This window comes from Panthera leo, chromosome E1 (genome assembly GCF_018350215.1).
Source record: "Panthera leo isolate Ple1 chromosome E1, P.leo_Ple1_pat1.1, whole genome shotgun sequence".
NCBI lineage: Eukaryota > Metazoa > Chordata > Mammalia > Carnivora > Felidae > Panthera > Panthera leo.
Window position 1 is genome coordinate 22,884,055 of NC_056692.1, and position 27,476 is coordinate 22,911,530.

Sequence of the window (27,476 nt, forward strand, 5' to 3'; positions counted from 1 at the left end):
ATAATGATACAAATAAACATAATGCTTTGAATGGTTTCTGTAGGCCAGGTAAAGTCTGGTACTGTGTGACTATCTCTGATTTACAGATGAAGAGGCTGAGGGTCAGAGACAACATGCTGAAGGTCAGATCTTATGCTTATGTGGTTGAGCTGGGATTTGAACCCAGCCTGCAGCGGGCCAAAGCCACTCCTTTCTCTCTTATAATGCCTTGCCAAGAGGGGAAGGTAGGGGACGCCAAGGTTTAAGTGTTCTTGGAGGCTCTAGAAAAGGCAGCTATTCCTTGGTGGGACCCTTTGGGCAGGTAAAATTCTAGCCCCACCCCCTGTGATCCAACAGAGGCCCTGGAGATCAAAGTTCTATGTGTCCTGGGACTTCCCTCTCATCCCAGTCCCTGATCAGGGGAAGAGGACAGCCCAGCCTTGGCAAGAATGGATAAGCACGGTGAGTGGGGCTGGAGGTAGGGTGGGGACTGAGGACAGGGCCATTGACTCCTGTTAAGTGTGGATGCAAATCCAGTGTGGACCAACTCACCCATCACCATAGCAACGCCAGAGTAGAAGTCCAGGCTTTTCTCAGTTACTTGTACAAGCCCTCTCCTCTCTCTTTCCTGAATATTCTCGACATCTGCTCCCTCATCTTCACCTGCTGTTTTCGGGACCTTTGTCTTCTCTGCCCGAACCACTGTGACGATGCCTAAGTGGGTCTCCCTTGTCCTGCAGAGAGGCCATCCTAAAACACAGCTCTGAGCATGTCCCTCCATCAGAATGTCCAGTGGCTCCACCCTGGAACGACAAAGTCCAAACTCCACAGCCTGTCACCCAAAGTCCCAACCTTCCTGTCTAACGTCGTTTCCTATTCCCATTTCAAAAAGTTCCAGCACCCCTTTCTGGCTGCGCACTAAGTCTGGCCTTCTACGACCAAAAAGCTCCTTAGTGTGTTTTCCTAAAGAAAAGTGCAGTGGTCCCTGGCTTTCCAGCTTCAGCAACATCAAGAACTGGCAGAATCTTTGAAACAACTTTTTTGGGGAAAGATTTCAGAAGGCTTGGATGAAATTCAGAGGCCCCTCTGTTACCTACCTCGTCCCTGCCTGAGATGGTTGTGAAGAAGAAGGGGCACAATGTATGGAGAGTTTAGCACAGTGATTGTATACTGTGAGTCGTAATGAGTTGGTGCTCATTACATGTGAGTTGGAACACTAATTTTATCATTCTCCTTTGTCCCCAACCTCTTTAAACAGGACAGGCAGGGGTCAATTGCAATTTTCTTGACCTTTTCAGGGCAAACCACGGTTGTATCCTCCCTGCCCTCCTCCCCCTGCTTTTTGTTAGAAGTCTAGCTCCCCAGATCCAGCGGATAGCAGGGCACACGGTGGTGTCAGGGGAAGAGAGGGAGGCTGCTGAGTAGTGGACACCTCCCAGTAGAGGCCAGGTTACTTTCAATGCCCCCCACCCCCCTCCCCGGGTGGGGGAACTTCCTGCCTGCCAAGACTACTGTGATGAGTTATGAAGTCTGTGCTCTCAACAAGGGAGGGACAGTGGTGGCTGAAATCCAGCTGGCAATTGGGGTCAAGCCCGGAAGGAGGCTTTTCCTAATTGGCTCACTCCCAGCACCACTCCTTTTCTTAACTGGCCTGTCCATGTTGTTGTTGTAGGTGGTGGTGCTGATGGTGTGTGTACATAGTGGGGTTTTTAGTCTGCCCAGAGGGGGCACTTTTTTCAATTATTTTCCTCATCTCAGCTGGGCTTCCTCAAGGCAAGGCCCACTTTGAAGAAGGAAATCCTACCCAGAAAACAAAATCTAAACAACTCTCTAGAAAAGCTGCACTTCAATGTTTATTGACAGCCTACACAGAGATCAGTTCCCACCCTAGAGCCAATGAGAAGGAAGGTGGTGATGAGCCAGCACAGCCTCTGGGGGTTCGGATTCGGGTTCGGAGCCCTCGTTGCTGCGCCTTGATGATTGCCTCCCAGCAAGCCCTGGGCTGGGCACTTTACAGAGATGCGACCTGATACCTGCCTCACGATGGGCACCACTTTTGACAGATGGGGACACAGAGCCTGACATGACTTGCCCCGAATCCTCAGCAAGGAAGAGTAGAAACCTAGGAAATGGCGGGGGGTGGGGGGACAGCCCTGCAGGCCTTGTCTCGCCCGGGAAAATCCTGCACACTCCGTAACCCTCTCTTCGAAATCCTACTAGCCTGGTGCGTCTCGTGCATACCGTCCTTCAGGCGCCTGTCTTTTTGGGGGGTCGGGTTGTGGACAACAGCCAGGGTACCCGGCTCTTCCCCGGGGACAGCGGGCCCGCGCTGACCTCCTCCCTCCCGCAGGAGTGAAGACTCCCTTGTGGAAGAAGGAACTGGTAGAGCCGCAGGCCAGAGAGGTTGCGGCGGCAGAGGAAGAGGAGGAGGGGTTGGAGGAGGAGGACGACGACGACGACGAGGACGAGGAGGAGAGGCCGCGGGAGCAGACGGCGGGCGAGGGCGAGGCGCAGTGCCGGGAGGCGGAGGGCGGCGAGGGTCGCGAGCGGGGCTCCGTGTCCTACTGCCCGCTGCTCCAGGAGTCCAGCACCCAGCAGGTGGCGCTGCTGCGGCGCGCGGACAGCGGCTTCTGGGGTTGGCTCAGCCCCTTCGTGCTGCTCGGCGGCCTGGCGGCTCCCGCGGACAGGTGAGGGCGCGCCCTCGCCGGGGCGGGCCGCACACGCGAGGCCGCGGTGGGCGGGGACCGCGCGGGGCACTGAGCGTCCCGGGCCCCGCGCAGGAAGCGGAGCCTCCCGGAGCCGCGGTGCGTGCTGGAGACGCGGCGCCGGCCGCCGCTCGCCGGGGGCTGTGCGCGCTGCGAAATCCTTTTCTGCAAGAAGTGCAGGAACCTGCACAGCCACCCGGCCTACGTGGCGCACTGCCTTCTGGAACACCCGGATCTGCGTGAGGCGCGGGCTTCGGGGGGCGCGGGAGCCGCCGGGGGCCCCTGAGCGCCCCCACTGCCAGCCTTTGTGCCCTCCGTCCTCGCCTGACCCCAGCCTCCCCACCACCTTCTCCTCTCCTCTGACGCGGGGCGTTCTCCAGCACATTCCACAGAACAGCCCCTTCCCAGAGCCGCCCTGCCCGGAGCGCCTCCTCTGAGCCGGCAAGTGGGCCCACCTGTCACCGAGCGTCCACCCAAAGCTGAGCCCAGCATCACCTGGAGCTCCATGCCTCCGTTAGCGCCTCCCGAGGGCTTCCGCCCCGGGGGGCACACAGTGCCTACCGCCCACCTGACTCACGTCCCCTGGCACAGCCTCACATTCATCTCTTGGGTATTTCAGGTCCGTCTGACCCAGTGGGCAGAGGCATTGCCTCGAGAAACTAACCCCTGGGTTCCCTCACCGCTGAGAAACCTGCCCCTGCCCCTCATTCAATAAAGCCTTTAATCAAAGTGTCAGTGCCTTGAGGTGGGGGCCAGGCGGCTCCCTTGAGGGTGATAAAGACCCTCATTTCCCCTCCCCAGGGTTCAAGCCAGAGGGAAAAGGGCAGGCCAAGAGCCTCCTCCCTCTATCCCCGCCAGGACTGGGCAGAACAAAGCACTTGCATCCAAGGGCAGTCAAAGGCCATTTCCCCCCACTGCACAGAGAAAAAAAATGAAGGCGCAGGGCCAGAAATGCCCGTGGGGAGCTGAGGGCTGAATCTTGCCAGATCTTTCTCCCCTTCTGCTGGAAGCCTGGTCTTGCCAAGGTCAATGTGTGTGCAAATGAGGCACTGGCAGGTGTGGAGGGCGGAGGACAAGAGACCCAGATGCTAAGACGGAGACTGCCTGAGGCAGAAGACAGGCTGGGGAGCTGGTTCCTTCTCCAGGAATCCCAGCTATTCTTGGCCAGCCAGCAGGAGCTCCTGGAATGCTGCGTGTGTGGCCCGAAGAATGGGGCCATTGTGAGTACCAGGCCTCCCCCAGCCTGCAGAGACCCCAGCGCCTGTAGCAGAGCAGCCCTCCAGAGAGGCCCCTGTCCTCTCCTTGCCACCCATGACTCTCCATCTGGCCTGGGGGGTAAGGGAGGGCAGGAACATGTTGCTTTTTCAGGCCCCCTCTCCGCATCGCAACTACTCACACAGAAGTCTGTGGTCTTGGCTTGGATGAAAGAACATGGTTCCAGCGTCTCCAGCATTCGTGCCCCACCTGTTCTTCACTGGCAACCATCCCAAGGAAGATTGATGCCCGCCTCCAGGCCCAGAAGCTGGGGGGGGGGGGGGCACCTCTTTATTCCAGCCTCCCCACCCCCCACCAAAAGTCAGGCCCAGCAGGCCTGCATCAGTCTCCCTCTTGTTCTGGGTCCTAACCACCCCCTTCCCTCCCACCCAAGGCTCTCTGAGGTTGGAAATCCTTGTACCCAACCCACCCAAGCTTCCTGGAGGTGAGGCCTCTCATTTAAGACAATTCTCCAAGAACTGAGCCAGAAGGTCCTGAGGGGAAGGAGAGGTTGCCAAGTGGTCGCAACCTCTCCATGGAGTTTTACATCCTCCCCGGTTGCCCAGTGCCACGGCCTCATGGACAGGAAGTGCACCTTTAGCAGAAGGAACAAAATCCCCAAGGCTTAGGGAGGAAAGTCCTTTGGGGAAAGGTTTGAGACCCTTTTCGGCTTCTGCTTGGATTGATCCCACAAAGTTCAATGTCTTGAGAGCACATTCTTCAGGGAACAGATGCAGACGTGGTCTGGTCTTCTGCAGGGAGGCTCAGAGGCTTCCAAGACAGGGCTTGCCCCTGGGGCAGGGGACACACGTTGGCCACAGGGCATCAGTTCACTAAGAGGTGGGGGCGTCTTCAAAATAGGGCACCCCCCGAGTTGGCGTGCCAGCAGCCCATCCAGGGCAGCTCTGTGGCCCAGCGGCCCGAGTCCGTCACCTGCAGTTTGGTCTGGTCAAGGTGCCAGTAGCGGTCATCTCTGAAGAAGATGATAGAACCGTCGGGCCGGGGCAGGGCACCACTGACCTCCTCAGGGACACCGTCCCAGTCCTGCAGGCCTCGGGGGTAGTAGGGCTCCACCTGCAGTCCACCTCGGGCCAGCACGTAGTAGCGGGCACCCTTGAAGAGTATCAGTCGACCCAGAGGAGGGAAGAATAGGGCCGCGTCTGGGTGGCGGGGCAGGCCTCCTGCCCGGCACAGCTGTGGTGAACCCCACACTGGCTTAGGGCCCCGGAACCTCCAGCATCGGCTCCCTGTAGGGCATCGGGAGAGCCAGGGTGAGCGGGTGGCTCTCGCCCTTTGGTCCTCCACCTCACCTGTGTCCCCCCATTCCCCTGCTCCCCCTCATCCTAGAGCCCAAGGTGGTTAGTATTTGTGATAATCAAAATGGATCACACAGCACTAATAATTCGTTACACCCAGTACGGAGGGACTGTTGTGGCCTAGACCTCCAGCAGGTGTCAGCAGAGGGCAGAGGGCACTGTGGGAACCCATCCCTGGGAGGCGGGAAGCAGGCCCCTCCCTGGGTAGGGAGTGGACTACCAGGAAGGCCAGTCACCATCTTTTCTACAGAGTTCTATGAAGGCAGGGATTTCTGTTTTGTTCACTACTGTAGCTGTAACACCTCCAACAGTGTCTAATGAATACAAGACATTCAATATGTGTTGAATGAATGAAACTACTCAATATACTGCACACTCCTCAGACATCATGCTGTTTGAATTCTCCTTCCCCAAGAAACCTGAGGGATTATTTTCCTCATTCAAGAAATTCAAGTCCGAGAGTTAAGTGACAGGCCCAACCTTACACAGCCAGGATGCCAAGGAGGTAGGACTTTCCGCTGGATCGCAGAGCTCGGGAGTGGTTCTCTGTTCCCCTTCTAGACTCTTCTCTGCAGCTCTCCCACCCTCTCTCTCTGGGACAACCTCCACACCCACGCCCCCCAACCCATCACTGAAGGAACCTCCTAGTAGAGGTCCCTGGGGTCACAGGTTCAGATTGGAATTGAGACTCCTCCCTTCTGTTGACCTTGGACAGAACACCTCCCTTCTCTAGGCCTCAATTTTCTCATCTGCCCCAGGGCTGGTACCTTTGAAGAAGTAGAAGTCCCCATCATCCAGTGACACTGCAGCAGCCTCAATGTGGGGGGGCAGCCCTGCCCACCTCTCCTGTAGTGGGTGTGGCTCAGAGACATTGCCATTCGGTGTCACCTCCCAGAAGTGGCTTCCTTGAAAAACGTACAGTCGCTGTTGCCCATCTGTCCGGAGACAAGAGAGTTGAGGAGTGACCATTGGCCTCCTGCCTTCCTTCCAGGGAAGGTGCTTCCCAGGCAGAGGAGAGAAGATGTGGCCTGCTCAGCTGGGACAGAGGGAAGTGCACAGGACGAAGCAGGGTTTTGCTTGCGTGGGCTTGCTACCCTGCAGGATGCTTGTGGCTTGGGATTTCTGGATTTTATTACTCATAACCCCACCTTGTATTCCAGCTCTGGAGACCCCTGGAGATGTGGGGGAGGAAGGAAAAAGGAAGTGAGGCACACGTGGGACCATCTTACCTACAGTGATGGCATCGAAGGAAGCATGGCAATATTTAGGACCCTGAATTTCAGGGCGCCTTCCCTGTGTTCTGTGGGGGTCCCAGGCCTCGAAGTCAGTGAACAGCTTTCCTGGGAGCTGGATGGCCACTGAGCCCCCCTGGGGCTTCCCTTCATGGGGAAGGAGAGAAGAGGGAAAGAACACACACGGGTTGGGGCGGGTGTCAAGGGCTCAAGACCTCCCCTTTGGCTCCTTTCATCTTTATCTGGTATGAGAGGCAGGGAAGGAGAGTGGGGGTGGGTTAAGAATGGTCCTTGGTTGTTGGTATTAACCACAGCACTAAACTCAAAAGTCCTCTCTTCTGCCCAACAGTCTGGGAGAGAGGGACCCGTTGGAGTGGGGGACCAAACAAGAGTTTGGCACTAAGAAGGGCAGAAGGTTCTCTTCCCTGAGTCCTGGGCAACACAGATGGCATGAGGACATGGTTTGGGGGCCCAGGCTGTGATAGTTACAGCAATTATAATAATTACAACACTATTTCACTTAGGAGACTGAGGCAGAGTCCAACAAGCTTAGAATTTGGCACCAGCTCCTGCGTCCGGGTCTACAGCTTTCTAGCTGTGTGACCTTGGACAAGTGTTCTAACCTCTCTGAGCCCCATTCTCCTCAGTGGACAAAAGGATACTTATGTCGTGAGTGTATTGCATGTTAAGTGACTGGCCGGTAATATACATCCATGAAATAGCAGCTGTTTGTGTAGGTTTCTTAGGGTACAAGAGAAGTTCATGGCCACTAGTACTACCGCCCTGTGAGGTAAGCAGTTATTATCTCGCAGAAGGTGAAACTGAGGGCTCCCAGGGGGTAAATGCTCTGCCCAAGAGCAGCTGCTTAGCACGAATGGCATGGGCTCTCGGCCCTGCTCACGCACCGTGCACTCTGAGGGAGGACAGCCCTGGTTGGGCGGCAGCACTGGTCAGTTCATCCTGGGGAGCAGACCTCGTCTGAGTCTACCTCCAGGCAGAGGCCCAGGCTTGGAGGGAAGTGGGCACCAGCGTCAGCGACGCGGGAGGCTGGGGGGGAGCAAATGGAGCGGGAGCGAGGGCTGGCATGGGGGAAGACGTGGGACCCCTGGCTGGGTCTGGGTGACTGGGCAGGGATGCGAGAGGAACTGCCAAGACCGGGGCTGGGCGGGAATCCGGAATTGCATGGAAGGGAGGGCTGTGCGGCGCGGGACCTAGTCGGGATAGAGAGGCCAGGCATGGGGGACAGCAGGAGCGCGAAGGTTTTGGGATTTGAGGGGAGCCTGCGGCTTCCGGATCGGGAGGGATCGGTGGCAGGGAGGCCGGGTTCCCACGCTGGGGACTCGGCTCCGGCTTGCAGCGCGGGCGTCCAGGCCCCGGAGGCAGGGCGGCGGGGGCTCACCATACAGGTCCTGCACCGCCAGCACGTCGTCCCAGCTGAGCAGCGCGTCGCGGCCCAGCCTCTTGTAGTAGGGCGCCATGAGCGCGCGCGGCGCGGGCGAGTGGGCCAGGCCGAGCGTGTGGCCGATCTCGTGCGCCAGCACCACGAACAGGTTGCGCCCGCGGCGGCGGCTCAGGGACCAGCGCTCGTCGCGGTCGAAGTGCGCTTCGCCACGGCGGGGCAGGAAGGCGTGCGCCAGGGCGCCCCCTGCAGGCGGCGCAGAGGGTCAGGGGGAGCCACCCGCCCGCGACACCCCCAAATTCCACCGTCCCGCGCAGGGGCCAAGGGGTGGGTGTGGCTGTCTTCTGCTGCATAATTCCCCTCCTAACGACGTCTGTCAGAGGCTGAACTGTGGAGCGGTGAACTGATGGCGAGGCTATGGGGTGGAGGCACCTAAGAGGCAGCGTGGTATACACACAGCATGAGACCAAACTGCCTAGTCTTCTATCCTGGTTTCACTATTTTCTAGCTGTGTGACCTTGGGCAAGTAGCACCCCCTCTGATCTGAAATGGGAATGATGATAATGAGCTTCTTCCTCACGGGGTTATGCTGAGGATTAAAGAGGGATGTGGTATATGTGTGTGTTACGTATAATATTTAGTGCCTCGCCCGTAATAAATGCTGCATAGGAATTATTTTCAAAAAGATATGGGAATAGGTGTAGTGGTTATCCCAGAGGTGGGCATGATGAGACCTTACGGATGTTGGCACTGTTTCTTGATCTGGGTGCTGGATATGTGTATGGGTGTGTATAGTATCTTTAATTAAAAGTATATATATTTTTGTGTTCTTGCCTTCTTCTGCCAGGGCCCCTTTGTGGGTCTCTACCTGCCAGGTTGTAGTAGGAGTGAGCAGAGGGAGTGAGCTGGATCAGTGATGTTCGAGCTTGTGACATGCCCCAGAGGGAGTTTATCAGTCATGCAGTTCCCAGGGCCTCACTGTTCACAGTTCACTTTCTGCAGTGGCAGGGGTCAGTGAACTGCGCAGCAATGATGTTGGCCTAGAAGCCTGCTGAGGGTGCTTCCAGCGTTGCCTTCTTGGGGCCCAGGCCAACGGGGAATGCCTGCCATTAAAGGAGAACCGCAGGGAGTGTGGGGAATGGGCCGTGTATACGAGGAATACATGCCTCCTGTTTTGAATATGCCTCGAGCAATGTTAGCCCTTTCCATTCAATTCTCCCAATAATCCTGGGAGACAGATGGCAGGTTTCAGAGGGAGAAGGCCTAAACTCAAGAAGACAAAGCACCTGTTCTAAATCAGAGAGCTTTCTCCCAGTCCAGCACCCTCTTAGCCACCGGACCCCACCTGGGTGTGGGCATAAACATCTCATGTAGATATCATGGGTGAAGTGACTCACATGTAAGAATACGTATGTGTTACATGTGGATTCCTGAAAAGCTTAGATTTCTCCCAGTCCTACCCTGGGTACCACCAGCAGGGCCTGGATGTTGGCTTTGCTCTGAGTGGGCTTGTTGGAAAGCAGAGGAGTGTAAGGGAGGTGTGGGCCCTATTGCCCAGGCCACGCAAGGTCTCAAGTCCCCACCATGAAGGGATCTGATCAGGTCTCCTTCCCTCATTAGCAGGAGGAGATGCACAGGGAGCCTGCGTTCAGGTTCTGAAGGCCAGTGTTGGGCAGAATGGGAGGAGAGCAGTTTAAACTGCCTTTAGGTTGGGGGCAAACAGGAGAACTGTCTGGGCTGTGGGAATGGGAAGCACTTCTGTGACAGGTAGGGGGTAGAATGCCTCTTGCCCTGTGGCAGTGACTGTGGTAGTGGATGCAGGGAGGGTAGGAATGGGGTAGCGGTGGCCTCTGGGTGTTTTCAGGGTGTTGGTCTGGAGAATATCCATGTTTGGAGGACAGGAGAGGTATGGGGCTCTCTAGAAGCAGAGAATGGATGACGGGACCTCAGAAGATTCTCCCAGAAAATACTCTGGAATTTGCAAAGCACTTTCCATGCAGAAGCTCATCTGGCTGTCCTTTCAGCCATGTGGCACACAACTGGACAGAAACCATTGTTCCCATTATACAGATGAGGAGCCTGAGGGCTCTTTAAAAGGGAGTGCAGCTTGGTCAAGGCCAAAGCGAGAGTTTAGGCTCCATTGCCCTCCCCAGACAGCCTTTTCTACCGGGTTCCCCTCCTGCCATGGGAGAGAGAGCCTCTGTGTCAGCACCTGGGCCATCAAAGGCGTTGCCCAGTCCGTCGTTGTGGTCCCCTTGGAAGAAGGTGAGGCGGATGTCAGCGGGGACTGTGGCTGGGGCCTCCCAGAACTCCAGCGCTGAGACATTGCTCCACAGCTGGAAGGCAGCTCGAACAGCCCCACGAACTGCCGGCTCGGGTAGGTGCTGTGGCCAGTTCACCAGGCGGTAGGAGAGGTGCTGCTTGTACCACTTGCTGCCTGCCAGCCAGAGAGGCCACATCAGTCATACCTGCCTGAAGAACCTGGTGCTGGTCCCCGGGGACCCGTATGATGGGGAGACAGGCCCTCGTCCAGGGAGTCCTGGATGTGAAGGCAAGAAAGGCACAGCCCTCGCCCTGGGAAGATCCCATCTGGCTGGGGAGACGCTGCTCTCCTGCACACAGGACTACCTTTGTCCTGGAGAGTCTCCGGTCTAGTGGCTTAGTCGGGGGAGGTCCCCGGGGAAAATGTGATCTCTGCCCAGGAAGAGCCCCCAAAACCTGAAGGACTCTCTGGTCTGGGGTCTTTTTCTTCCCCACAGCCTGGGCTGAGCCTGAAAACAAGTCTGCATCTCTTGCTGGTGACAAATCCCTACCCCTGCCTACTGTGTCAGGGGCTGAAGGAAAGATGGGGCCACCGGGGCCACAGCTGTGACCCCCTCTCACCCCTTCTTCCTCTCTACTCTTCAGGCCCACCTGCCCCTCCCATTCCAGTGCCTCAGGCCTGCTGCCAGAGAAGCTACCAAGACCCATTTATTAGCGTCTTTCCCTGACCCCTAGCCCCCACCCCCCACTTCCTCAGGGACTCTCAAGAGCTCGGAGGTGAAAACAAATAAGAACAAAGGGTGTGTTTTGTCACTCACTGACAGAGAGAAATTTTTCCATCTCCACTTAGTTACGAGTTTCTATTCCTTTGCCCAGAATTGTAATTCCTCCCTTAGGCCTAAGACTCTGGACTCTTGCCCAAGCCTCAGGTCAACTGAGTCCCCCTACAGCTCACCACACACCCAGGACCAGGGTGCTTAGAAGGTCCAGAACCCGAGTTTTTCACAGACTATTTCTGAGCCTTGTAAGCTCAGGGGCTGAGACGGTGATCCCAGGTGGTGGAAGATTCACAGCTCAGAGGCAGACCTCATGGGCCCAGGGAGTGCATAGGTATCATGCTATTTTGGGGGCCCCAGTTTCCCAAATGGACCAGAATTCCTGATGTATGGGTGACAAGGAGGTGGCCAGGCCAGTGAGCACAGCCCTCTCTTTCCTTGGAGGAACAATTGAAGATTCAGACCTGCTGCCCTTCTGTCTTGGGGAAGTCCTTGCCCAAACTGGGGAAGAGGGCTAAAGTCATGGAAGGTTGGCCATCTCCTTACCAACCTCTCTGCTGTGTTCTCGGGAAATTGAGACCAGGGGGAAGGGACCTGTCCAGGGTCACAGAATGAGTGAGTAGCCAAGCTAGGCCCTGAGCCCAGGCCCTGACATCTGACACTGTGCACTTTCCACTATACCACACAGGTAAGCAGGCACATTTGCTAAGACTCAGGGCTTGTACATTTGTGTAAACATGGCTCCTTTCGGTCAAAACAGGGGCTCTGCATGAGCTGAAATTCTCCAGATGGAAGGGAGGGTGGTAGAGAGCAGAGGAGCTGAATGCCCTTTCCCTCCCCCTCGCCCCCCTTCATCCCCCATGGAAGTGGGGGAGGGGCGGGTCTTTTCTCCCACCCTGAGCCAAGCTCCATTCAAGGCAATGCTGCCTCCCTGGGCCTGTTTGGCCTGGCGGCCACCCAACCCCTCCCAGCCAGTGACCCAGCCTCTGGGAGGGAAGAGGGAGGGATTCTTAGGAAGGGAGGGAGAAAAGAAAGGCAGAGGGAAGGTCTGGGGTCCAGAGGTGCCTCAGAGGGCTCTGGACTGGCTGGCGCTGGGCACTTCCACACCTCACTGTGGATGACTGACCCCCAGACTCTCCCCGCCCACCTTCAAGCTTCTAGAAGTGTGAGGCAGCTCCTTCTGCCTCTTTGCTAATGGTGGGGGAGGGTAGGCTTACTCCCTGGACAAGAAAGGGAGAGGGTGGGCACTTCTCTCACTATAGGTAGCCAGGGAAGGTGACAGCTCGCAGGATAAAAATCCTCTGAATCTGTGTGTGTGTGTGTGTGTGTGTGTGTGTGTGTGTGTGTGCATGTGTTTGGGGGAGGATGGGGAGGACAAACAGGAACAGGACTGAGAGAAGAAAATGGCTAATTTTTCTTGGGAGGGGTTGTTGGTGTGCCCGCCAGGAAGGAAGGAATGCCCTGGCCAGCAGCCTGAGCCCTCTGTCCATCCTAGAGCAGGCTGGCCGCCTCCGGCCCCATCCTGAACTCCGGGCCAGGCAAGGCTGGATTCTGTAGCGACTTCTAGGCCACAGAAGCACCTGGCAGTGCATCCCCCACACCCTTGCTCCAAAATCCAAAAGGGAAGAGGAAAGGTAAAGGACACCAGGAGGAGTGCAGACACCTCGCTGGGGGAGGACCCTGGAGTCCTGACGTCTAACAGGCAATGGATACTGAGGAAAGAGCATGGGTTGGAATCCCAGTACTTCTGCTTATAACCTTACATAGCAAATTATGGAATCTCTCCAAACCTTAGTTTCCTTATTTGCAAAGTGCAATTTATAAGACTTGTTTCTGGTAAAAATGAAATGGCAAATGAAATGGCAACATATAGCTGCTGGGCGTATGGTAGGTGCTCAGTAAATATCCATTCACTTCTCCTTCCTTTTCCACCCCAGATTCACCCCTGTGTCCCCCAAACCCACCAGATTCACCCCTATGTCCCCCAACTCCCATCAGATCCACCCCTGTGCCTCCCCAACCCCCACCAGATTCACCCTTGTATCCCCTCCACCCCCACCAGATTCACCCCTGTGCCCCACCCCCCAACCTCCACCAGCCCCAACCCCCCACCAGCTCCATGAAGGACCAAGGGGGATTGAAAATCTCCCCTGCAGGCACAGAGCGGACCAGACATTCAGAATGAGGTTGCCAGATTTAGCAATTAAAAATATGGAACACCTAGTTAAATTTGAATGTCAGATAAATAACAAATAATTCTTTTAATAAAAAGTGAGAACAAAACAATTATTTTTTGTCCATCTGACATTCAAATTTAACTGGACATCCTGTATTTTGTCCGGCAACTGTACCCTTGAACCCGACTTTGTCAACATAGCATTCTCCACAGAATAGACAGTCATGGGCCTGGAAATCCACATTTTTAAAGCACCTACCCATGTTCTGGGGTTTTCACATGTGGAATCTCACTCAGTCTTCCCAATGACAAGAAGGCTTGGCCACACCCTGGCTATGTGGCCCTGGGGAAGTTCCCCAAGCTCGTTGTCCCTTAGTTTGCCTAACTGTAAAATGAGGATAAATGGCACCCATCTCACAGGGTTGTTATGGGATTAAGTGAGTTAATCCATTTAGAACCATGCTTGGCGCATCATAAATGCTCAGTAAGGGTCAACTGTTATTATTACATTTTCTTTCCTAAGGAAAACATAGGAAGTGTTCAGTGCCTACCAAGCATACAGTTCCTTTCTAGGGAACCTCTTCCCCTAGGGGATAAAGGATGTCAAGCTTCTTCGGGTCACGCTGTGAGCAAGAGGGACAGTCCCTGCCCAACTTGGCCACTGCTGTCTGGACCAGGGGTCAGTGTCAGACAGTGGCATGGGGCCAGGCTGGCAGGGCAAGGCCACCTGCCTGGGAGATGCCTTAGCTTGAATCTCTGTCCCAGATGGAGGCTCCAAATTAAACAGCGACAAATGGACTCCATCGGATTCAGATACTCCCTTGAGAAGGCATGAGAAGATGTCGCCAGAAGGAAGTCTCCCTACTGCTCCTGGATGCTCAGGAGGCATCGTCCCAGTTCTCTGGGAGACCACCTTTAGCCTGGTGGTGGCATGCTGAGACTGTGTCTGGGGCTGCCCCCACCCTCCACTGCAAGCCCCTTCCCCTGGGTGGTCAGGGCCCATCTCTACCTTGCAGGCAGAAAGGGCCTGGGTCTTGGGTGAGGAAATGGAGCAGTGACACACTGCTGAACCCAGAGCCCCAGCTCCAGGAAGGCTGAGCCTTCCACCTTGCCTGTCCAGAAACACAGTGGGATGCAGAACAGGTCGACACCAAGGATGTCTGGAGCCAGAGTCTGGCCCCCATCGCTGCCATCCTCCAGTAGCTAAGGGGAGCCGCCCACGACTTCCTTCTGGATTAGCTAAGAAATAAAAACGACCTATGTGCCTCCTGATCTGCTCATAACAGATATCGTCGGCGAAAGTGGTTAATGCAAATTAAAAGAGGCAATGACCCAAAGTGCTCATGGTAAAAACTCAATTGTAGATGAAAGCCTGACTGAACAAGCCTATCTTGTTGGAAATCTTAAGAACTGCCGACATCGATCAGAGAAAATTAGTACAAACAAGATGTTAAAACCACACACAGTGAAACCTGTTATCGATGAAGAATTGCTAGAAGTAATCAAATCTTCGTAAATCTTAGATCTGTAACTTTTGACCCTGGAAGATTGCATTTGGACAAAAAAGAGAAAGAGGAGGAGAAGGAAAGATAAAAACAAAACTATGAAAGGAAAATCACAATAGCAGAAACTGTGGTGTGTAAAATGAGCTGTGATGAAATGTCCAGAAGAGGCAAATCTGTTCTACTAGGAACAGAAAGTAGATTTCCTGTGGCCAGGAGGGGCTGTGGGGAGGGGATAGGAGGTAGGGGGGAGGGGAGGGGGAGGAGGAGTGACTGCTACCGAGCATGGGGTTTCTATTTGAGGTGATGAACATGTTCTGGAATTAGATGGTGGTAATGGTTGCACAATTCTGCGAATATACTAAAACCCATTGAATTGTACTTGTTAAACGGGTAAATTTTATGGTATGTGAATTATATTTCAACAAAGCTGTTAAAATGTGCTGTAGACAAAATAAAACTGATCAATAGGTCATGTCCTTGTTGAAGAATTCTTGTGAAAAAGGCATTGAATCTGACGAAAATAACTTTGGGACACTATAAAGCAAAATGTTGGCAACAGTTGAACTGCCCTGCATCACAAACTGATGGAGGGCTTGATGGGGTTTGCTCTGGAAAATATGTGCCTAATGAAAATTCATCAACGTGGGTGTAATTCTGATTTAAATGTCTGTGTTCACAAACATGGCCCTCTAGTTGAGGGGTCCTGCTCACCCACTGCTTACCCACTGCTCACCCCTCTCTCGCCCTAGGGAAGAGTTTACAGACAAAGCCTCTTGGAGGCTGAACTGGGTTTTTCTCCGGCCACGGGGCTTCCGGGTATTGAGGAATCCCAGCTCAGCTAGATTTAAACAGGGCTCACTCACCTTGCTTTGCAAAGCGTTTCTTCCGCCTCATTCTGGCCAGGCGTCCAGCAAACAAGGCACTGATCCTCTCCGTCCAGGCCGCCTGACTGTCTGTGTCTGCAACCCCACAGCGGGGCCGTGTCATCTGGCGCAAGGTGGCAGTATCCAGCATGCCACTGATGGGCAGCTGGGCCACCCACTGGAACTCTCTGTCAGGAGGAATTGAGATAAAGGGTCACAGAGCAAGGGTAGGGGGTGGAGGTGAGGGCAGGGAGATTTCCCTGGGGACAGAGAAGGGAGGGAGCCATGGAGTGTGGCCCTTGGACACAGGTGGGAGGCCAGCCTCCCAGGAAGATGGAGGAGGCTACCCAAGCTTTGCCCTCCAGCACCCCCAAGTTCCCCACATCCCTCCATCCTACTTGAGGGCATTGCTGAATCTTGTCGAGGTGAGGTCTTTGGGGACCTGGTCCTTGAGATATCCGTACTTCTCCAGGAATGCCTGGGGGAGAAAGGAGTGTCAGCCTTCCTATGGTGTGGCATCCTTTCCCCTCCCTTGGTCTCTGAGACTCGGTGGCACATATATCATGCCCAATCTCACCTTCATCTCAACAAAGGGGAAGGAGTCCTAGGACCAAAGTCAGAAGGATATAGACTCAGTTCCTGGCCACCACTGACTAACTTGATGGTCTTGGGCAAGTCACTCAATATTTCTGAACATTAGTGTCCTTCATTCTCAAACTGGCCAAGCAGTCCCCACCCAGCATATTTGACAGCATGGTCAGCAATCACAGCAGGGCATGCGGCACAGTGGAGTTAGGGGCTCTGGAGTCACGTTGGCCTGGGTTTTAATCTCAGTTAGCAAGCTATTTCTGTAAACCACAGGTTTCTTATCCGTAAAAGGGGCTTAGAAATAGTACATAGCTTACAGGCTTTTTGGTGAGGCTTAATCACAATAGTGAATACAAAGTACTCAACACAGTGCCTGTCACCTAGGAAGGGTCCATACAGAGTAGCTATTATAAATATAAATATACACTGTTCATATGCCTCAACTCTGCTCCTGAAGCATCTCTCCTCTCTATGGAGCTGCCCCGTATTATTATTATTATTTTTTTTTTTTGAGAGGTGGGGAGGGGCAAGGGAGAGAGAGAGAGAGAGAGAGAGAATCCCAGGCAGGCTCCATTCTCAGCATAGAGCCCGATGCGGGGCTATACCCCATGACCCTGGATCATGACCTGAGCCCATATCAAGAGTTGGATGCTCAACCGACTGAGCCACCCAGATGCTCAGGGAGTTGCCCTGTATTGATCAGAAGTTGGGCTGGTCACCTGTGGGCTTTGTCATGCCTGGATTGGGAATTAATTCCCTTTCTAATTCTGGCTTCTTCCTAAACAATCCCATCCCCCCCCCCCCGCCATATATATTTAAGGCCCTGTGAACAACAAATGCACTTGCTCTCAATTCTACGGTTTGTCTAAAAATTTGGCTCCTTAGGAAAGTCGTTTTGGGGGGGTGCCTGGCTGGTGCAGGTAGAGAAGCATGCTACTCTTGATCTCAGGGTTGTGGGTTTGAGTCTCTTGCTGGGTGTAGAGATGATTTAAATACATCTGTTTGAATTAGAAACCTACAACATGGGGCGCCTGGGTGGCTCAGTCGGTTAAGCATTGGACTTTGGCTCAGGTCATGATCTCGCGGATCGTGGGCTCGAATCCCACATTGGGCACTCTGCTGTCAGCACAGAGCCTGCTTCAGATCTTCTGTTCCCTTCTCTCTCTGCCCCTCCTCTGCTTGTGCACACGCTCTCTCTCAAAAATAAATAAACACTAAAAAAAAAAGGAACCTGCAACACTCTGTTTTCATGCATTCATTTGTTAATTCATACAATGTACTAGGTACCCTGCAATGGTCAGTAAGATACCCCTAAAGGAGCTTATACACTTGTGGATAGAAACAGACAATAGAAACCCAGATAACAAGTAAAGGGGGCACTTTTGGTGCTATAAAGAAAAGAAACTGGGCGATGTGATGGAGAATAACTTAAATAGAAACTTTCCACCAGGAGGAAGAAGGACCAGGTCAGAGAAGGACCACCAGGTCAGAGAAGGACCATCTGAAGAGCTGAGAGTTTATGTGAGCCCTAAAGAATGAGAAGTTGCTGGCCATGCAATGAGGTAGGAAAGGGTATTCCAGGCAGAGGAGCAGCCAATGCAGAGCCCTGAGCTAGGAACGATGTTGCTGCGTCCAAGGAGTGGAAGGAAGGCTGGAACACAGAAGTGTGAAGAAGCAGTATGTGGGATGAGGCCACAGGGAGAGGCAGGACTGTCACCAAGGTAGGAAATGGGAGTTTTATTTGGGTCTTGATGATGGGTTAATTGTGGGGAATGAAAGAAAGAGAGGAATCCTGGGGGCGCCTGGGTGGCTCAGTCGGTTGAGCGTCCGACTTCGGCTCAGGTCATGATTTCATGGTTCATGAGTTCGAGCCCTGCGTTGGGCTCTGTGTTGACAGCTCAGAGCCTGGGGCCTGCTTCCGATTCTGTGTCCCCCTCTCTCTCCGCCCCACCCCTGCTTGCGCTCTGTCTCTCTCTTTCAAAAATGAATAAACACAAAAAAAGTTTTTTTTTTTTTTTTTAAAAAGAAAGAGAGGAATCCAGGATGGCTCTTCAAGTTTTGCCTTGGATGGCGATGCTATAGACTGTATGAGGAAACCAAGGAGGGGAACAGATGGGGGTGGTTGGGACAAAGATGGACACTCAGATGTCAGGCGGCCCTGGTTGTATGATCCTGAAGCTCAGGGGAGAAGCTAGAATCTTCCAGCATGTAGATGATGTGACCACTATGATATCACAGCTGGATGTGATCCTCCGGGGAAATTAGTGTAACTGGAGAACATCTTGTGGCCCAAATGCCTGTTACCCACTGCCTGTCCTCACACACCTGGAAGTTGCTCTCCCCGCAGCCATGTGTTTGGAGGCCAGTGGAGAGAAGCGTGTGACTCACTGTCCTTACCTATCACCAGCCCTACCCTTCTGGGAAACGATGCACTTGGCTCCCTGCTTGCCCTTGTCACTGTGAAAAGCCTCATCAATGGATTAAAAGAAATGTCACCTCAGCTGCTTAATTCTTATGCAGACACACATTGTGTCTCCAATTTTACCCTCCTTGCTGTGTTACCTATATGGAAATAATTTTCTGTCTTCCTTGTCCTCTCACTCACTTTTCTTTGCTATATATATTTTTTTTTTAGGTTTACTTATTCTGAGAGAGAGAGAGAAAGTGAGCAGGGGAGGAGGGACAGAGAGAGAGGGAGAGAGAACATCCCAAGCAGACTGTGTGCTGTCAGCACAGAGCCCAATGTGGGGCTCAATTTCATGAACTGCAAGGTCATGACCTGAGCTGAAACCAAGAGTTGGATGCTTAACGGACTGAGCCACCCAGGTGCTCCTCTTTGCTGTATTTCTTTTTTTATTGTTATTAATTTTTTAAATATTTATTTTATTTTTAAGGGAGAGAGAGAGTGCACACGTGCTCTCATGAGCGGGGTGGGGGGAGGGGCAGAGAGAGAGGGAGACACAGAATCTGAAGCAGGCTCCGAGCTATCAGCACAGAGCCTGATGGGGCTTGAACTCATGAACCTCGAGAACATGACCTGAGCCAAAGTTGGCACTTAACTGACTGAGCCACCCAGGCGCTCCTGCTGTATTTCTTAAATCAATTCCAATCACAGCTGCTGTTTCAAGGAAAAAGTGCAAACAGAGAATGAAATGAGACACTAAGAGCCAGGATGGGCAAGTTCCTAAGCGTTTGCAAGTATCCAGCCTCTGTTTTGTGAATTTCATTATATCCGCCTTCAGCGACCTCCACATCCTCTTCTCAATAAAGGGTTCCCATAAGGAACCCTTATTCTAGACAAAAGAATACTCCCCAAGTCCATTTGATTATTTTTCTGCACTAATTTATTAGTATTTCAGTACTATTTTCTTTTTTCTCTTTCCAAATGTATACTATTTGGGGATGCATAATGGATTAAAGGGGTTCTAGTGGCTTAATCTGGAGACTATGTATTGCCTAAAATAGTGTGGCATCATGGACTAGCCACCAGGGTTGGAATCAAGCATCTGTTCCTGACCCTGACTTTGGGTGGCCAGGGACAAACTACTTAACATCTCTGAGCCTTTGCTTCTTTACCCACAATGTGAAAACAAGAATAGCCTCAAAGGATTCTCAGAAGGATGAAGTAAAGCAACGGACATCTAGCGTGCATAGTAAATACTCAATGAACAGTTGATCTAGTTGATTTACCTTAGTAGAAACCTAACAGACTTTTGGAATGTAACCCATCTAACAAGATGGGAAACGAACACTCTGAACAAGGCAGTTACACCTCTGTTCTCCATTCAGGTGCTCTATCTTAGACTTGCCTCACCCCAGCCAGGTACCTTATTCTCTTCCTTGCCTCCTCCCTTTCCCTCGGTGAGGATGGATAGAGTGGCTTTAAAACAATTTTTTTTTAATGTTTATTTTTTATATATAGAGAGAGACAGAGTACGAGTGGGGAGGGGCAGAGAGGGAGACAGAAACTGAAGCAGGCTCCAGGCTCTGAGCTGTCAGCACAGAGCCCGATGCGAGGCTCGAACCCACAAACCATGAGATCATGACCTGAGCTGAAGTTCAACGCTTAACCAACTGAGCCACCCAGGTGCCCCAGGTGCCCAGCCAGGCTTTCTAAAGGAAGCCAGGAAATCAGTGTCCCTTAGAAGCAGATTTGCCGAGTGACTTGGGAGAGGCTGGGTCACAGGCTAACAAGCTGGCACTCCCTGTGCTCCTCCCCGCAAGCCCGCCCAGCCCTTATCAGAAAGTTGGCTCTGGTTCTGGAACTATGAGGCCTTGGACAGTGCAGGAGAAGGGAGGGGGTACTGACTAGCGGCGTCTCCTGTTTCCTGGCTGGGCTGCCGCGCCTGGTACTTTGGCAGGCACGGTGGTGTGGAGGGCAGGATGGGGGTGGAGGCCTTTTTTTTTTTTTTTTAGGGGTCCTTCAGAGAGGAAATCCTGGGCCTCTCTTCCTGACTGGTCTCTGGGACCCTGCGGGTTGCAAGCCAGAGCTGAATTCCCAGGAGGCTGTGTGAGCACGTGACCAGGCCAAGAGACAACAAAGGAATGAGAAAAATAAATTTTAAGAATTTGACATTCTATATTTCCATAAAAGCACTAAAATATTATAATAGCAATGATCAGAACTTAAGGATTCCCTTATACTTATTTTATTTTTAATATGAACATTAATTTTTTAATGTTTATTTACGAGAGAGAGAGAGAGAGAGAGGGAGGGAGAGCGAGTGCACAAGCGAGGGAGGAGGGGCAGAGGGGGGAGGCTCCAGGTTCTGAGCTGCCAGCACAGAGTTTGACATGGGGCTCAAACTCACGAACCCTGAGACCATGACCTGAGCCCACGTTGTACACTTAACTAACTGAGCCACCCAGGCGCCCCATGAATGTTAATATTTTTAATATGAACATTTTAAAATTACATATAAGAAGGGGCCCCTTCATGTCCTCAGTGCTGAGGGCTCTAAAGTCCTGCAGAGAGGAGGCAGAGCCACATCCCTGGGTGTTGTCCCCTAACTCTCTTCTGTGAGCTCATTTGCCAAGCCTCAGTTTTTGCCTGCCAAGGTGACAGAAATGCCCTGTCTGCATGGGATAAAGAGCAGGGGTGTGGGGCAGGTGACAGTGTGGCCAAGGGATCCCAGGAAGAGACACAGGACTAGGAGGTGGAGCTCCTGTTCTCATTCCAGCTTGATCACTAACACCTTGGAGGTGTCATTTCCCTTCTGGGCTGTCATTTTCCTAGGGCTTTTCCTGGGATCTCTTAGGGACCCCCTGAGCTCCACTTGGGGTCACCCCCATGGAGGCTGTGTCCTGGCAGCTCCTCTCAGCCTTGCAGTTCCAGACACCACGTTTTCTCTTTTCCCTGTTCTCCACCCATCCTCTCTCCTGCAGATCCCAACGCTTGAACTGAGCAGAGAGGAAGGTGGAGGACTGTGCCCTTCCGTGATTCACCCTGCTCAGACCTAGAAGCTTGTGACAACCTGCCTCACCCACTTGCTCAGGGCTGGGGCCGCTTCCCTGGGGAGTCGTCTCTAAGAAGTCCTGGGAGGGGCTGTGGTGTCTGGGTAAAATGAAAATGATTCTCCCTGGGACCCAGGAAGCTGAGTGGAATTGGAACTCTGGGGTTCTAGCCTTGCATCTGTCCTGACTTGCTTTGGGAGGGTGTGTAGAGCCCAGCCCCTTTAGTGCTTGAGGGATGGGGAAATTCTGGTCATTTTGTATCAAGGCAAGACTAGCAATGAGGTGTAGCAAAATGAATTGAGGCCTGAGTCGAGAATTCTGAGTCACTGGCCTGCCAGGGCAACAGCACTGGGCTGTGTCTTGAGTTTTATTCCTTTGCTACTAAGAACTGTGTGTCCTTAGGCAAGTTCTGTGCCTCTCTGGGCCTCAGTTTCTTCTTCCATAGAATGAGAGAGTTGGATTAGAGCTAAAATGTACTCCACCTTAATCTACCATCATGACCTTGCCTCTGTAACTGATTAGCTACGTGAACTATGACAAAGTTACTTAACCTCTCTGTGACTCAAAGTGTGACATGGGGGTAAGAATGCTTTAGGTTTCTCACAGGAGTGTGGTAAAAATCCAGTAAGTACATGCCTTGGGAAAGCTTTATGATAGTTGCCCCATTAAAAACGTTGTGTCCCCCACTATAGTCACAGAGAGTTATTGCTAGAAAGGAACTGTGTTAGGTAAGTCTAGGAAGGGCAGGGCCCAGTCTTACATCTAAAGAGTGGCCGTGATACCCTCAGTATCAAAGAACTGCAGGAGCAAAACTGAGACCAAGACTTTTTAAATTGCAAAATGGCAAGCTCATGCAGAAACCGTGTTGCTTTACCTGTGACTTATTTCATCTCGTATCACCTTTCATTGTGATTTCATTCTTTCCAGAGTGACTCTGTGATTATCTTTGTCATTCAATACATCTTGAGCACTATTAACCAAGTCAAGATGCAAGGGATGATAGTTGGTGTTCTGCCTTGGCATGTTCTAGAAATAAAAATATTTTCTGGTAATCAGGAACACAGTGAGTCCTTGAATAGTGCAGAGCTTTTAAGGGGTTTCCACCTTTGAGTTTCAGAATCACCTTGCAAGAACATAGGCAGGATGGGTGTTGCTAATCCCATGTTAAAGATGGGGAAAGAAAGTCTCAGGAGAGCAAGCAGTGCCTTGCTAAAGGATCCTAAGTGAGTTCAGATCCTCTCTACCTATCCCTGGATGTCTTATTTGACATTCAAACAAGTGACTCAGAAGCTTTAAAACTGAAGGCAAAGCTTCCAACCTGCTCTCTCCACTGGGGAGACAATTCTTAAATGAGAAAAAGGCAAAGCTGGGGATGTTTCTAGCTGGATTCCTCCCACCTCTTCTGCAAGCAGGTTCAGGGGCAGAGCAGAGGAAAGAAGATGTTTAGGTGGTGGACTCTGGCTTTCAATAGAAGCTGGGATCACATCTCCCATCACACCCCAAACAGGTCTTCTGACAAGCTACAGGTATTCATTCATTAGGACTCAAGCATGTTCCTTCCCAAAGACAAACATGTTTCCGGGATGCTTTGCCTTTGTTCTCTGGCTCCTGGAGTCTACGGAAGGCCCCAGGGCAGTAGGACCAGCTCAGACCCTTTCCCTTTATTTTGGGCAAAGTTTCCCCTTCCCTCTGACTCCCTGCCTGTCCCCCCTCTTTCCCTTGTCCCTAGTCTCATATTCACAAAGTTCTGTCTGGGAGTAGCTTTGATATCTCTTGCTGTATTCCCCGCTTCTTTCATTTTGCATCCTTAAGGAAGTTGGAAAAAATTAGCTGGTCAGTCTCCACCCAGACCCCTCTTGTACTTCTTCTAACGCCAAATAATCATACTGAATGGTCCTCACTAGGATTGCAGGGCTAAATTTAGGGCATGAAATCATGCTCTAACCAGAGTTGTCTACCTATCTTGCTGCTATGTTCCTGCTTCCACCACCCAGCTTTTGCTAGATTTCTTGGTTTTCTACTGTTTTGACTACTGCTTTTCCACCAACTCATGGTTCTCTGGGACCCTTGAGAGCCTCTATTTACCCTGCATCCATGAGTCACTGAGCTGAGCTGAGGAATGGCTTCCACGCCCGGGCTTCTGGGCTTCTGACTCACAAAAAGTCAAATGAATAGCTCTGGGGTATGAGAAACAGACACTGCATCTGGGGGTGGAGACTCCACAGAAGCTCCAATGTTTCCCTGGAGAAATGAACTAGCCAGCCCCTTATTGTACTGACACAACGGGAGTAGCTATGCAGATATGCATAGACCACCAAGGGGAAGGCAGGTCTTGGACGTACCACCTGGGTGTTTTAAAGCAGGTCCAAGCACAGCACAGTAGGTAGATCCCTTGGGACAGTCTGTGTCACCCAAAAACAGAATAGGGCCTGATTGGGATCAGGAGGGGGGCCGGGGTGATGAGGTCATTCATCAACTCTCAATCCTGCAACTCAGCAGTGGAGGCCCTTCCTGCTCACTAGTGTCTCGTAAGCAGCCCTAGTTTTCTCAAGTGGGCAACAATGAACTTGTTCATAATGTAGCTTTGTGAGCAGTCAGTCTCCTCCTAGGCAAAGCCCACTTTGCAAAACCCTCAACTTTATTACTTTGTATGCATACAAGGGACACATACAGCCATGCACACAGGACTCAGGGATAAATACGGAGACATGGGAATGGGAATGCAGACACATGCACACAGACAGACATGGACACACAGGCAGATGAAACGGACACACACTCACACACCCATACAGGCACTGGCACACAAACACACCAAAACCAAAGAATGTTAGCTCTGGGAGAGTCATTTAAGAAATTTTACTCCCTCATTTTAACAAAGGAGGAAACTGTAGCCTGGAGAAGTGAGGGGACTAGCTCAAGATCACACAGCTGGTTTTTATTCTTTCTTTCCTTCTCTGTCCTAAATTCTGAACTTTGCCCACAAGCTCAGCAGGAGTGCTGTGCTTTGCTTGGGGGTCTAGCTCTGTACCGCAGTCAGGGAATTATACCTGAGCAAAGAGCCAGGGTGATCACGGGGCTCACTTTGTGTGGTTCCCTTCTGTGGATGGTTGTATTTCCCCAAGTGACCACAACAATAAGAACATTCCCATGCTCTTCTTACAATGACTTCAACACTCCTGCCACCAGTTGTGGGGTCTGTGTTCCTTCCCCTTGATCTGGAGCTTGTGACTGCTCCAGCCGATCGATGGGGTGCAGCAGAAGCAATGCTGTGCAACTTCCTAGTGTCAGTCATAAAGAGGATAGGACTTCTGCCCTCTCTCTGTCTCTCAGCACACTCATCCTGGAGACCCAGCCACCACATTTGGGCCCAAACCAGCCCACATGGAGAAACCATGTGGATGGGCCCATAGGAGAAAATCGTGGCCCCCAGTTGACAGCCAGCGAGCCTTCAGATGATCCCATCCTCAGACATTGTAGAGCAGAGACAAGCTGCTCTTATGTGCCCTGTTTGAAATTCTGACCCACAGTATCTATGAACATAATAAATGTTTGTTTGACTTTACTAAGTTCTGGGGTCATTTATAATGTAGCCATAGTAACTGCAACACCATCTCTTAGGAATTATAGCCCTGTGCTGCCTCTTGTCCGATGCTGAAAATAGTTGCCTCACATATTTTGCCCTGTGTTATTGTTCTAGGAGACCTAAGTCACCAAGCTAGGACTTTAATCCGTTCTCTAAAATAATGATAAAGATAAATAATAACAGCAACAATATTGAAAGCAACTTCCTTTTATAGACTGCTTTCTATGGACTGGGCATTGTGTTGAGCATTTTATATACATTATCTCAACGAAGCCGCATAGCAGTCTTATGAAATAGGCATTTATTATTAACCTCCTCTGTACAGAGAAGAAAACTTCATAGAGATTAAATGATTCACTTATGGTTTGCACACAGGTCTGTCTGACACTGAAGCTGATGCAATTGACCATATACAGAAGCTCACACAGACACACTCACACCCCCCAATCTGCATTATATATACATACATATGTATATGCCTAGGCATATAAAGATGCATACACACCCATTACACTTTTCCAGGATTTTTTATACATTTAAAATATTTCTTGTTCTCAGAGGTAAAAATCCCCTTCCCCCAATTTATGTTAAATAGACTGCAAGAGACCCAATCTGCTTAGTATTATGCTTCCCAAGCACACCCCAAGATAAAATTCTCTCCATCTGGGGCCACCACAGGCATGGGCGGCAGAGATATTGTCTCTGTTCTCCTGCCAAGGATTGTCTGGGACCCAGACTTTGGGGGAGGTGGGGCGGGACTCTTAATAGGACTTGGCTTGGTAGACAGAAGCCTTCTCCTGGGGCCATGAGAACTGTGCACTTGATGTTGTAAGTTTCAAAATTCAGTGAAACACAGTGATTCCCAAACATGCAAAAGCAGAGAGCACAGAACAAGAGACCAGTGCTTGGAAGGGGAGCAGGTGAAGGAGTTTGACACAGGACCCCCCTTGTTGAAATAAGGTAATTTCCAAATATTCCAGAATAGTGATGGGAGCTGGCTGATGGGATGAAGAGCCATTCAATGGGGGCCTCTTCATTCTGTAGGTTTACTAGATTCAGCATGCCTCTTCTTAGGAAGAGGAATGGGAGGTACTGAGAATTTCTTGGCTGGCAGTTTCAGAACAGGAAAGAAGCTCTTAGGGAGCAAGAGTCTCAGGGCAGAGCACTGGGCTCAAGAACTTAGAACTTCTCCTTGGGGCGCCTGGGTGGCTCAGTCCGTTAAGCGATGGACTCTTGGTTTTGGTTCAGGTCATGATCTTGGGTTCATGAGATCAAGCCCTCAGTGGAGCCTGCTTGAGATCTCTCTCTCTCCCTCTGCCCCTCCCCCTCCCTCGCTTGTGTTAGGCACGTTCTCTCTCTCTCAAAAAAAAAAAAAAATTAGAACTTCTTAAAATAGTGGAGACCCCAGTTCTAATCTTGCGAATACAGACAGAGATGGATACTGATGTATTATTACAATCATCTTTATCTGGAAAATAGATACCCCAAGTGGATCCCCACCCCTGCCTTCAAAAAGTTCCCCTTGTGCAATCTACAGCAAGCAGCTGAATTCCAAAAGAAGGAAAGTGAAATGGGAAGTGTTTAAGGTTCACCTCCAACTCTCTGCCCCCTTTGTCAAATTCGGTCCTGAAGCACTGTTCCAAAGCTCCTTAGAAGCAATCCTTGAGACTATATGTAATATTCTTACCCATTTTACAGGTTATGAAACTAGTCCCGAGCTTGGGCGCTGACAAGCCGCTGGCTCAGTGGCAGTACCAGCCCAGGAAGCCAGTGTTGTCTCCTGTGTCCCTGGCCAGTCAGCGGTACTCTCTCCACCTCATCAATCTGGGGGCCTTTGCAGCCTCTGGGAAGGCTCGGGGCATCGGATGAATGAATGGCCAAGTCTCCCCAGCCTAGGCGGTGAGGGGCAGTAGGTCCGTGTCAAACTAGGGTGCAGAGGCCACTTCTCTCTCTGTTGTTGCCCGCCTGTCCCATCTTGTCGCTCCCTCCTTCCCCCGTCCGGGAAAATCAATGCAGATCCGCGTGCCTGGGTGGTCCCAGCCCTGGCACGGGGGAGAATGTTCCCCAGACTCTTTGTGTGCAAGTGTGTAGAGCGCGGACACCGGGAGGGTAGTGCAGATTGCCGGCTCAGATGGGACGGCTGGGTGACCTGACTGCAAAGTTCTGGGGGGTCTCTAGCCCTCGGCTCCCTTTCCGCCCTGCACACATCCTTTACCTCCGCTTCCCTGCGCAGCTCCTGGCCTCCGCGCTCGGCGAGCTGGGCGTCCAGGCCGCCCCACAGCAGCAGCGGCAGGGCGCGCAGCAGGAGGCCGACACGCGCCGCCATCTCGCCGCCGCCCCCGCCACGGGGCGCGGGCACGTGGGGAGCCGCTGAGTGCGCG

At 52.1% G+C, this 27,476-nt stretch overlaps 2 protein-coding genes across 4 annotated transcripts; one reads left to right on the plus strand and one right to left on the minus strand.

The window, feature by feature from the left end:
• Positions 1-344: 344 nt before the first annotated feature.
• On the plus strand, positions 345-3,413 carry CE1H17orf50 (chromosome E1 C17orf50 homolog). The gene is made up of 3 exons (XM_042916326.1): positions 345-441; positions 2,330-2,666; positions 2,760-3,413. Exons 1-3 carry the CDS (start codon positions 429-431, stop codon positions 2,968-2,970), a joined length of 561 nt encoding a protein of 186 aa, XP_042772260.1. The 5' UTR covers positions 345-428; the 3' UTR covers positions 2,971-3,413.
• Positions 3,402-27,476, minus strand: MMP28 (matrix metallopeptidase 28). Of its 3 annotated transcripts, none has more exons than XM_042916323.1 (8): positions 27,311-27,476; positions 15,866-15,945; positions 15,468-15,655; positions 10,098-10,322; positions 7,886-8,131; positions 6,484-6,633; positions 6,022-6,189; positions 3,402-5,185 (listed from the first exon to the last, which is right to left on the minus strand). In XM_042916323.1, the coding sequence occupies exons 1-8, from the start codon at positions 27,419-27,421 to the stop codon at positions 4,791-4,793; spliced, it is 1,563 nt and encodes a 520-aa protein (XP_042772257.1). In that variant the 5' UTR covers positions 27,422-27,476; the 3' UTR covers positions 3,402-4,790. The 3 variants fall into 3 exon arrangements, with proteins under 3 accessions (XP_042772257.1, XP_042772258.1, XP_042772259.1); XM_042916324.1 differs by lacking the exon at positions 27,311-27,476 and adding an exon at positions 26,783-26,984 and having other exon boundaries at positions 10,098-10,318; XM_042916325.1 differs by lacking the exons at positions 3,402-5,185; positions 6,022-6,189; positions 6,484-6,633; positions 7,886-8,131 and having other exon boundaries at positions 10,205-10,318.